At 46.0% G+C, this 12,731-nt stretch overlaps 1 protein-coding gene across 1 annotated transcript in view; it reads left to right on the top strand.

Annotated features, from left to right (window-relative positions):
* sik2b (salt-inducible kinase 2b) overlaps positions 1-12,492 on the top strand; it is a 66,364-nt gene extending 53,872 nt beyond the window's left edge. Inside the window, exons 10-15 of the mRNA XM_041873792.2 lie at positions 2,600-2,831; positions 3,871-4,161; positions 6,883-7,049; positions 9,075-9,185; positions 9,418-9,512; positions 9,606-12,492. Of these exons, the coding sequence (XP_041729726.2) occupies positions 2,600-2,831; positions 3,871-4,161; positions 6,883-7,049; positions 9,075-9,185; positions 9,418-9,512; positions 9,606-10,176 (1,467 nt within the window). The 3' untranslated portion in view covers positions 10,177-12,492. The remainder of the gene's footprint in view (positions 1-2,599; positions 2,832-3,870; positions 4,162-6,882; positions 7,050-9,074; positions 9,186-9,417; positions 9,513-9,605) is intronic.
* Positions 12,493-12,731: the final 239 nt, after the last annotated feature.

The following is a 12,731-nucleotide window of genomic DNA, read 5'->3' as shown; positions in this document are numbered from 1 at the left end:
TAAAGGGAATTTGGTGCCATTATAGTGCACTACCTTTTGAGGCTCTGGTCAAAAGAAGTGCACTATATAGAAAAAGTAGTGCACTATATAGGGAATAGGGTGCCATTTGGGATGCTGCCTGAGTGATGGATGGTGGTGTTTGCGTCACAGTTATGTTATGAAAGAGCTCTGACTCACGTTTCACTGAGGACGGGGATCCACAGTAGAGTACATAAGCTGGGAACATGATGGTGTGTTTGTGTGTTAACCCCGTTCAAATCCCCTGTCCTATTCTGACCTCTCCTGGCCTGCACCTGCTGTTAATGCTACTTGGCTGGCCCCCTTTCTCTCCTCTACATCCCAAATGGCACTCTATTCCCTATATAGTGCACTACATTTGATCAGGTCCCATAGATTCCCTATATCGTGCACTACTTTTGACCAGGGCCCTATGGGAAACCCTATGGGCCATGGTCAAAAGTAGTGCACTATATAGGGAACCGGGTGCTATTTGGGACACTGTCTGTGCACCCTGCCCTAGACACAGCCTGGTTATCAGAGGGGGAATGGAGGGATGTGTCTTGCCCTGTGAGCAGCTCCCCAGAGGCCTTAAGGCTGAGGCACTGGGCTGGCTGGGTCTAACAGGAACCGCACGGCCAGCTGCCCCTCGCTACTCAGCCCCATCCGTCCCCTCTGCTATCTGTCTGTCTGTCACTGGCTGGGGCCACACATCTGACATGACAGCTGCCAGTTCTCTACAGCTCAGGCACAGTCCGAGACCTCTTTCCCCCTCACACGAACAAACACACACACACACACACACACACACAGTAGGAGCACACGTACACTTAGCGTTGGACCATGTGACATCTGCTGTACTCTTGCCCCTGCAGCTCTGGATCCAGACTGTCTCCCTCACTCTCCTCCTCCCGCTCTGCTAAGTATGTCTTTATCTGTGCCGGACTGTGACCTTTTCTTCCAACCTGGCCAGGCTTTAGCGTTCGACTTCACTCCAACGTCAGCACTCTACGTTGAGCAATCTACCATTCCCCTGCTTGCTTCTGTGTGTTGAACAGCTGCCTTATACGCACAGACCCTATACTAGTTTTATTTTGACCACTTAATTATTTATCACTTTTACAACCTATTATTTTTTTATTTACTGACGAACTATACTTAAAAATGATATATTAACCCTCATAAAAAATGCTGTGTAACCAGCAGACTTGCAAGAGATTATATCAAAGCAACGCTCAAGTGTTATCTCGGTGAGTGAACACAGCGTGGCCCCTCAAGAACAAGGAACTAGCATGATTGCAGCAGCAGGAACACCAGCAGGACACATGACCAGGATGCTGCCTGTTGAGGCCGTTCCCTCTGCCCTCCCTCACTCCTGATGAGCCCCTGCTGGCTCTAGCCACTGTAGGCACTAGGAATGAATCCCAAATGGCAACCTGTTACCTAATTAGGGCACTACCTTTGGTCAAACTAGTGCACTAAATAGGATATAGTGTGCCCTTTTGGATGCACACTAGGCAGTAGGGCATTGTGCAGAAATAGCCTGGTGTGGCCTGGGTTCGAGCAACCAGCCCCTCTCCCTCTCCCTCCCCAGTGCGTTGAGTAACAGGCAGCATTCCTGGCCTAGCACGCTTCAGGAGACTGGGATCAGGAATTGTACAAAGCAGCTCTGACTGGAGGAGCCCAGGGTTCTGGTTTCCCCGGCAACTCATCCAGATGATCCGTGTCAGCAAGGGGTGTGTGAGAGAGACAGTGTGTGTGCGTGCGAGAGAGATTTCTGTCGGAGGGAGACATTTGTGTGTGAGAGAGACACTGTGAGCGAGATACGTGTGTGTGTGCTTGATGAGCGAGCCTGATTGTGTCTCAGTGTGCCTGTGTCTGTGGGAGAGTCTCTCGCTGCGCTTTCGGCCAAAGCACACTTCCTGTGCATGCATACCAGACTTCCTCCCCTCTCCCCTCTTACAGTGTCTGAGCAACGGGGGGAAAAGAGAGGGAGAGCGAGAAATGGCAGACACATTTTGTTTACCCATCCAGTCCCCAAACCTTGCAGTAGATTGTATGTTTCTGTAGGTCCAGAGCTGTCCACTCCAATAACACAAGTAAAGAGGACCCTCTGGATGTGTACATTAGGGGGAAGCTGCCTGGTCATGAATTAACCGAGAGAGGAGCCATGTCCTGATGAATGGTTTCACCCTCTTAGGCAGTGTGTGTGTGACAGAGAAGGAGGTCCCATTCAGAGTCTCAAGCTGCCCCGTAGAAATGTAGGAATGGAGCTAACTGGGGAGACCAAAGTGTAATGGAGGTGTTTAGGTGAGACCCTCTCACATGATGAGTAACTTTGCCTGTGTGCTGGAAACTCGCGTTAGCTCCCCAGAGATAATGCCCTGAGAGTCTGGGTTGGTAACCCAGTTTGATCCCCAACTCTATAGCGAGTTCCCAGGGACTATGGATGAAAATGAGCTATTTTGCTAACAGCTGGCACTTGAGCATTGATGTGGAAAGGGCAATAATGATTAATGTACACTGTCCCTGTGAAATACATTTCATAAATGGATTGCTCCAGCAAGCAACTCACCGTGCCTCTCCCTGTCTTTGCCTTTAGGTCAATGGCTGCATGCTGGACCCCCTGCCTCCCACAGTGCTGCGCAAGTCCAGCGTGTCGTCACCCAGTAACATGATGGAGACGTCTATCGACGAGGGTATAGAGACTGAGGAACCCGACGCCGAGGACGACCCCGCCCACCTCTTCTCCGCCTTCCAGACGGCCCGCTTCGGCCAGCGCCGACACACCCTGTCCGAGGTCACTAACCAGCTGGGCCCCGTCATCAACCAAGGTCAGAACTGAACCAAGGCTCTGGGACATTAGAGAATCATATAGGTCATTGCCTAGATAGAGGACATAGGGCTGTGTTCATACGATGGGTTGTTGATCTGCTAAGCCAGCAAGTATTGCGTTTGTGAATGGTGAAAATGTGCGCTTCCAGTGCAAATTGTTATTTTAAAGGCACCACATTTATTGATGGATGGATGAATGAGTGGATTGACTGGTATTTATTTATTATATCTATCTGAGGCCAGAGGGGTGCACTACAAAGCAGGATCAACGAGTTAGCCAGCTAACTTTGATAAAAAAACAGAAATAACTATTGATTTTCTGGTTAATTTAAGAAAGATGAACTTAATGTGTTTTGGTTGTTGAGGCAATTAGACCATGCCCATTTCATACTTATTTTCTTAAAAAATAAATAGTTATTTCAGAATATTCTGGGAAGTTAACTGGCAAAGTCATTGATCTTGCTTTGTAGTATACCCCTCGGGAATCTTTCCTGACCAGCGACCTTACCCGGAAAACGAGCTGTGATGATTATGGAATTTGGAGTATCAATTAATTTTCATGCAAATGGCCACTGTTATATTCATAATTGTCTTTTATTTTTGTATTTATTTTTTTAGCTTGTAATGCATCTTACTGCATATTTGAAAATTAGCTATCACATACCTAATGAATACAACACAGCTTTAGTGACACCCTTGTCTATTGGTTTTTACAGCTTTGAACTTTTGGATCTCCTCCCGACCATGCCGTTCTGCTTGTAAAAAAGTATTGCTAACGTTACCCACTTCATGTAAAAATGAACAAATCCTATTGGGTAAACTATATCTACTTGAATATAAAGTTGAATCCCCTCTTATCATAACGTGAATGTATGAAAACGATTATGACAACAACAAAAATAGGTTTTTGTTCACGGTTATATGATAATTGTGCCAGCCCTACCCAGAAAAACCTGTGACCCTAATTATAACAATATCCAATCCACCAGTAGTACTGTCAATGAACCCTTGCTTTCCTGTATTGCTGTGAACCAAAAGGTAAACTGTTAACCATGGGCCACAACCCATCCCTGGGCAGCGTGGACTCTGACATGGGCTACGACATGGGCTCCTTGCACAGTGACCTGGGTCTGCTGGAGGATGCCCCCTCTCTCAGCGAGGTGGTCCTGGCCAACACCCACAACTCGGGGCCCCACATGACCCAGGGCCCCTTCATGAGCCAGCGGCCCACCATGCAGGCCCTGAGCTCCCAGAGGAGGGAGGCCCACAACCGTTCGCCCATCAGCTTCAGGGAGGGCCGCCGCGCCTCCGACACCTCCCTCACACAAGGTGAGATCCACTGGTTGTCTCTTTCTCGATCTTTACCCGTCTCCTTCTCCGTCTCGATCTTCATGTCTTTTTCACTCCTTCTTTCCCTCAACATTTCTCCACCTCTCTCTCTGTTGTCAGCCTGCGTCTCATAAGACAACTGGTGTGACTCTGCTCCAAAGTAGTGCACTATATACTAGGGAATAGGGTGTAATTTGCTAAATGAAAAATACAATTGACATCAGGTCTCCACCTGAGCATCTTTTCCTCCCTCAACCCCTGAACATTAGGACCCTGAGAGACGCCATCATCAAGGTCTCGGCCTCTAATCATCGCACAGACGACTCGAGACCCCTGTGAACCGCAGCTCATTCACACCCCTGCACACACACACTTTCAAGCTGAAATTGGCTCTCATTCGCTTTATTTTCTTCTCTTTCACCCACCCCCTCTGTCTTTCGCTCTCTCTCTCACTCTGATGATTCATTTTGTGAATCAGACTGCGCTTTGAAGGTTTGGCCCACATAGCTTTGTTTAATGTTTCATCCCGTAGCAGCAGCAGAAGCACCCTGGAAAGTAACTTAATTAATAGAGAGCTTAAAATGTATACAGTGAGAGGAAAAAAGTATTTGATCCCCTGCTGATTTTGTACGTTTGCCCACTGACAAAGACCTGATCAGTCTATAATTTTAATGGTAGGTTTATTTGAACAGTGAGAGACAGAATAACAACAACAAAATCCAGAAAAACGCATGTCAAAAATGTTATAAATTGATTTGCATTTTAATGAGGGAAATAAGTATTTGACCCACTCTCAATCAGAAAGATTTCTGGCTCCCAGGTGTCTTTTTATACAGGTAATGAGCTGAGATTAGGAGCACACTCTTAAAGGGAGTGCTCCTAATCTCAGCTTGTTACCTGTATAAAAGACACCTGTCCACAGAAGCAATCAATCAATCAGATTCCAAACTCTCCACCATGGCCAAGACCAAAGAGCTCTCCAAGGATGTCAGGAACAAGATTGTAGACCTACACAAGGCTGGAATGGGCTACAAGACCATCGCCAAGCAGCTTGGTGAGAAGGTGACAACAGATGGTGCGATTATTCGCAAATGGAAGAAACACAAAATAACTGTCAATCTCCCTCGGCCTGGGGCTCCATGCAAGATCTCACCTCGTGGAGTTGCAATGATCATGAGAACGGTGAGGAATCAGCCCAGAACTACACGGGAGGATCTTGTCAATGATCTCAAGGCAGCTGGGACCATAGTCACCAAGAAAACAATTGGTAACACACTACGCCGTGAAGGACTGAAATCCTGCAGCGCCCACAAGGTCCCCCTGCTCAAGAAAGCACATATACAGGCCCATCTGAAGTTTGCCAATGAACATCTGAATGATTCATAGGAGAACTGTGTGAAAGTGTTGTGGTCAGATGAGACCAAAATCGAGCTCTTTGGCATCAACTCAACTCGCCGTGTTTGGAGGAGGAGGAATGCTGCCTATGACCCCAAGAACACCATCCCCACCGTCAAACATGGAGGTGGAAACATTATGCTTTGGGGGTGTTTTTCTGCTAAGGGGACATGACAACTTCCCTGCATCAAAGGGACGATGGACGGGGCCATGTACTGTCAAATCTTGGGTGAGAACCTCCTTCCCTCAGCCAGGGCATTAAATGGGTCGTGGATGGGTATTCCAGCATGACAATGACCCAAAACACACAGCCAAGGCAACAAATGAGTGGCTCAAGAAGAAGCACATTAAGGTCCTGGAGTGGCCTAGCCAGTCTCCAGACCTTAATCCCATAGAAGATCTGTGGAGGGAGCTGAAGGTTCGAGTTGCCAAACGTCAGCCTCGAAACCTTAATGACTTGGAGAAGATCTGCAAAGAGGAGTGGAACAAAATCCCTCCTGAGATGTGTGCAAACCTGGTGGCCAACTACAAGAAACGTCTGACCTCTGTGATTGCCAACAAGGGTTTTGCCACCAAGTACTAAGTCATGTTTTGCAGAGGGGTCAAATACCTATTTCCCTCATTTAAAATGCAAATCAATTTATAACATTTTTGACATGCATTTTTCTGGATTTTGTTGTTGTTATTCTGTCTCTCACTGTTCAAATAAACCTACCATTACAATTATAGACAGATCATTTCTTTGTCAGTGGGCAAACGTACAAAATCAGCAGGATATCAAATACTTTTTTCCCCTCACCGTATATAGGAGATGTGTGTGTGTGTTGTTTTTTTTCCCCCCAGCTGCCTCTTCAGTCTGCGCACACACACACACACACACACACACACACACACACAGCAGGAGCTAAGAGTCACCAGAGCCCCAGTTCTTTCACTGACGTTTCAAACAGCCATTAGAATCAGCAGCTGGGTTCTTCGTGCAGCTGCAAGGTGGAGACATGGAGAAGCTTCTCAAATCTTTATATAGCCTTATCATTAGGATGAGTCAGGTCCCGTGGTTCACGCCGTCAGGAACAGTCACCCAGCCTTTTAGGAGCCGGAGATAGGTTTTTATTACAACCACCATTACACACACACACACGCACACACACACACACAAAATGTTACCACCCACACACACACTTATGACGTACATACTCTCTCCCTGCAGGCGGTGGAGGAGGTAGGCTAGAAGTGATAGCTATGTAATTTCAGTCGGATAGATGCAAGGGAACCGGGTTCTAACGATTCGTTTGGATGCTAAAACCCCTGACTCTATGTTGTCAGGTCTGGTTGCGTTCCGGCAGCATCTCCAGAACCTGGCGCGGACCAAAGGCATCCTGGAGCTGAACAAACAGATGTACGAGCAGATGGGCTCCGGGGAGGACCCGTCCTCCATGAGGACCGTGGGGCCCCATGCAAACCTGCAGAACCTGCTGGACCCCATGCTGCAGGTCAGTACTGGTTCCACAGTGTCAGGAGAGGATCAGGCAGACAGGCAGACAGGCAGACCGAAAGCGAGAGACCCCACCCAGCAGCACATCTCCTGACCTCACCAGCGATTCATTAGCCAGCCAGCCGGTGAATCACAGACAAGGCTGGTTATATAATGGTCCGTCGGGACGAAGAGGCAGCCAATTGTCTCCTTGTTGACTGTCAGTCAGCCCCTGGTGCTGCACAGAGTGAATGCAGTCATTGTTGAGGTAATACTGCTGCCCATAGTAATGGGTGCCCATAAAAATAGGGAGAGAGAGAGAGTGTGTGAAAGAGGGAGAGAGAGTGAGGTTAGAGGGAGAGTGTGTGTGTGCGTGCCTGTGAGAGAGAAAAGCAATAGAGTTATCTTAGAAGTAACTGTGTGACTGCATCCAGCTCCCTTGCCCTAGAACAGTGCGTCCTGTGGTTGCTGCGTGTCAACACAAGGCCTGTGTGTGTGGTTGGTTGGTTGGTTGTGGTGGTACATACAGAGGCTTAGTCTGCGACCCAAATGGCACCCTAGTCACTATTTAGTGCACTACTTTTGACCAGGGCTCTGGGCAAAAATAGTGCACTATATAGGGATTTGGAATAGGTGCCATTTGGGACAAAGCCCTGGTGGTCTAAGTGCTGATTGGCAGCATGCCTGTCTGTCCACAAGGTCTCTATAGTTGTTTACCATACAATCACTATTCACAGTCAGCAACAATACTACAACAACAACAACAACAGCAACACACTGGCCCTGTATACAAGAGTGGCAATGAGTTCATTACTCAGTGGAGCTGTGTGAGTGTGTGTTTTCGTGTGTGTGCGCCTCCGCGTCAGGGTTTCTGTTAGGAAAATGTAGCGGCGGACAACGTGACCGGGAAGATTTTAATTTACCGGCCATTTGAGAAATGTACCAGACCCATATGCATTGAGTACGTAACCCATTAGGGCATCCACCCACGGTGCTCAGAATGACAGAAATCCAGTTTATATTATGATAATTAATCTTAACAGAACTCCTGTAATGAAGCAGCCAATAAAACGTCAATTTCAAACATTTGGCCAAATAAAGTTTGCGGGTAAACACCATTCTAAACAGCGCACCTGATGCGAGCGGTTCCATATGTGACGGTGATGAAAATCTTAGAATGAGGGGGAATCTAAAGATGAAACAACTAGGATGTGTTGCTAATATGACTAGGATTGTGCCTTTGGCTTCTGGACAATGAAATAAAGTTGATATGAAAACCGGTAGAACAGGAGAGAAATGCTGGTTTCAATGGCATATGAGGAAGTCTTTATAAAATAATTGCCTCCATGTTTCTATGGTCAGATTTTGCCTAGTCTACTTTGAAGCAAAGTAAGACATACCTCATAATATGACGTAAAACATTCAGGTTTCAAACAATTAAGTATATGTTTTCAAAATGCTTACGACCTCCAGTTCACATTGCAAAGTGGTGGTTGATGCGCTGATAGCCTGCCTACTGTTGCCTGCACTTGGATGGGGAATTGGAGGCGCGCTTCAATTACCAGTTGAGAAATAAAAATAGTAGCTCTTTTTAATCATGCCGATCAAAACTGTTTTTAACAAGCGATTGCATTTAGAATTGTTGTGCAATGACTGGGCTTATAAAAGCATGTTTCACTCCAGCAGCAACGAGCTTGAGAAACCGCAGCAGCTCTGCCGTTGTCTGACAAGGGATATTCTGCTCAAAATAGCCTGTGTATACTATGCTTGTGTGATAAATATAATGACTAACGAAAAAACACACGCCCAATTTAATTCCCCTAAATTTAGCTACATTTACCTACAGACCGATAAGCATGACGGTCAAATGTATTTCCATTGACTGATATTTCCATTCATGAATAAAAAGCATCATTTTGCAACGGGATTGTTATTTTCGCCCGGTAAATTTGGCCGCTGACAATTTGATCTGCTTTTCGTCTGTAACCCAGTGAGATTGTGAGTGTAACCTCTGAATGCTTCTGTGTGTGTTGTGTGTTTTCAGGGGGAGGCATCCAAGCACGAGGATAACTTGGCTTTATACCATGGTGGCGCCCAACCTCTACTGTCCCGAAGACAGAGCCTGGAGACACAATATCTCGCACACAGACTACAGGTACTAATACACCACTCAATCTGTTTTATACTGTATGTATATAAATATTTATTAAAGGAGTAATCAATTACAATAAAACAATGACTAATAATATGTTGTTAGTTTGTATGCATTACTGTAAGATTGTATCTAAATTTCATTGTCATTTTATACCTATCAATGTTTCTGGATGGCACATTTGAGACAGATATAGTTATTCAATCCCTCAAATTCCCCTCTCTGTCCCTTACAGAAAGCTACTGTTATGGCTAATGTGAGTCCTGCTAGCTGCCAGCTCTTCTGTAAGGAGAATCCTCGGAGTCTAGAGCAACAGCTACAGGAGCATAGGTACATTATTAGACTATTCACACTTATCAAACGGATCCCATCGTCATCTTATTTTCCTGCTTGTCGCTATAACCTATATCGCTATATCTTCAGGTTGCACCAGAAGAGGATGTACCTCCAGAAGCAGACCCACCTCCAAACCTACTTCAACCAGATGCAGATAGTGGAGGGTTCCTTTCCAGGGGACCCAGGGGCCCCTCCACAGCAGCAGGGGGCCATGGCTGGGACCCACCAGCAACAGGGCAGCTCCCAGGCCTCCCCTCCCTACACCCAGGCCCTCAGCCCCCTCATGGAGCCTAGCGCCAACCTGGTCTACGACCCATACCTGGCCCAACACTACCCCCACCCTCACTCCCACCTCAGCCCAATACTCATGCACCCCAGCCTGGCCGGCCAGCTGCAGAACCAGCACCCCGAGGCCCTGGGATACAGCTACCAGCTGTGTGACCAGCAGGGCCAGTTCCACTCCCCCCAAGAGGCACTTTATCCAGAGCAATACGAGTTCCCCCTGGACCCCGGGCAGCCGCACCCGCCTGGCCCAGGAGAGGCCCCTGTGGCTGGCTACGAGGGGCTGGCGCTCCCCGCCGAGCTCCAGGACTCCTTTCTGGACAGCGAGATGATGGAGACTGTAGACTCGCAGCACGGCTTCGTACTGGTGAACTGAAGCCGGTAGAACTGTGGGGAGAAAGCAGCATTACCGACAGTTGAAAACCTACACAGCATTATGTCGTAGATGTGATGGAGTGGAGTTGGGGGTCAAGGTACAGGGGAAAGGGAAAGTGTTTTTTTGTATCAATGAATACTATTTTTTTGTTGTGGTGAACCAACCTCAGAACCTTTCTACCAAAATCCTCCCTATCTCCCTTCTTCCTACTCCTCTGTTTCCATCAGCCCTATGCTAGGACCCAGACCTGCTGGCTGCCTGGTTGATGAGGGCGTGCCAGCATGGCTGGCTGGCTGGGTATATGTGGATGGATGGATGTTGCTATGATGGGGGTGTCACGTGTGAAGTGATATCGCTCCACAGGAACACAATTGCCTCAAAGCTGACTGCAGCCGCAGCGGCCTCGTCGAGAAGAAGAGCTGGACGATGCAAGAAGACTTAGCACAGTTTGGTCATTTTTGGAAGACGTGGACAACGGAACTTGGCTTACCGAAAGCACAATCCAAAAGACAACAATGCTATTTTGTATCGAAATAGGACAAGAACTCTCAAAAACACGTTGTGTGTTTGACGTAGTAAAACAAAAAATGAACAAGAGACAAAGTAATGAATTAATGCGCGCTTGATAAGTGCAGTGTTCGTCAATATTTTATCGTGGCAATATTGAAGCAATATATCCATCTGGGACTGGGGAGCCACACAGGCTCCTTCCTCACCAGAAAGTCGTACTTTTTTCGGGAGAATTCCAGTATGATGACTCACAACCAACATATCCACAGTGACAGCTCATCATTTACATTTAAATAGACCGTGATGATGTAATCGGGAGATAATCCCCCCACCAATCCCATCGCAGCAGATAAAAGGGAAGACAAAAACAGCACTCTAATCAATATTTAATGAAGAGAAACATGATTTGTGTTCACGTTCCTTTTAAATTGGGTAGTTATTTCCAACATTCTACACAAATCAGTTTGTGAGGCCCTTTGCTTCACTAGGAGCTAATAGGAATAAGTCAAGTTAAGTCCAATCAAATCAGTTTGCTGCACTAGTGTTGTGTTAGGTGAGGGTTTTATCTCCAGATTGTGTCCTTATACCTCCTGTGGTATACAGCTGATGTGGGCCTACAGTGTTGATATGTAAAATGTCTAATCATGATTCTGTGGTGGAAAAGCCCTAAATACCTACTGGGTTTCTGAAGGAATGTGTTTCTCTAACCTAAAGGTTGCAGTAAAACAACAACAACGTAAGAACAGAACGTTAGTCACCCGACACTGGATTAATTTAGTTTCACCATGGCTCTCTTACAACAAGCTTAGAATGAACACTTCACTTTTGAATCTACTTGAAGCGTACAGATCTCTGACGAAGACATAAAACTCTACTTTTCATTAACTAGGAGGAAAAACAGAAGTGGTCGAGGTCAGAGGCAAAGTCTGCTTCTCAAATGGCACCCTATTCACTACATAGTACACTACTTTTGACCAGAGCCCTATTGGCCCTGTCAAAATAGTGTACTATGTAGGTAATAGGCTGCCATTTGAGACACTGCCATAGACTAGACTACAGGAGTGTCTGTGGAAGTTGAATTACTGGAGCACTTTTACGAGGTAAAAAGGAAATGTAGCGAGAGCGATGTGGTGATGGTGGTAGTCGGAGTGGTGTTTAGCCTAGTCTGCTGCTTCCCCTGGAGACTAAAACAAAAGCGAGGGACCCATTCGCTCTCTTTTATCCCAATAAATGGACACAAAACATTTGGTTCTTTTCAAAGAAAGACCAGAGAATAACACTATTGGTTGTACATTGTGCTTTGTACAAATTAGGGGTTTAGAGACTCTTGAATGCCCTCAAGATGCAACAAATATTGTGTTGAGCGTGAATAGTGTTCAGTGTGCCTTTTTTACTTTTAGCGTTTATTTCTGGTTTTAATTCTGTTCTGTTTTTATTTTGGGGTATCCTTTCCGGAAATAAGTAGACCCAGGTTTTACAAAGGTACAAAACCAAAGTCCCCTCAGAAGTTTCCCTGTCCAACCACTCCATGTGGAGTTAGGAGCTTCTTGGTTTTAGCTTCTTGACAGTGCTTTTTTGGTCCATCAGTATATGCCATTTAAAAAGTATTATAGCAATATTTCTAAGTAATAGCAGAAGATATAATGAACATAATGAAGATTAGTAGTGGATGTGTTTCAGTATCATAATTGCACCTCCTGCTGACAAACACCTGTCTTTAGAAAATCCAATTTTATATTTACCTTCATTGATGTTGACCACACATAAGCTAACTTGCTGTTGAGATTAAAAAGGTTTATTGAACAACTTGTGTATGAGTATTTCTTGATCTACTTTTTTTCAAATAATCTGACTACATACTCTTGTGTTGAATCCAATGATGAATATATTTACACTACCGGTCAAAAGTTTGGTTTGGGCTTAGTGGGACTATCATTTGTTTTTCAACAGGACAATGACCCAACACACCTCCAGGCTGTGTAAGGGCTATTTTACCAAGATGGAGAGTGATGGAGTGCTGCATCAGATGACCTGGCCTCCACAAT

This window comes from Coregonus clupeaformis, chromosome 5, assembly GCF_020615455.1.
Source record: "Coregonus clupeaformis isolate EN_2021a chromosome 5, ASM2061545v1, whole genome shotgun sequence".
NCBI lineage: Eukaryota > Metazoa > Chordata > Actinopteri > Salmoniformes > Salmonidae > Coregonus > Coregonus clupeaformis.
This window is presented reverse-complemented; position numbering and strand designations above follow the sequence as displayed.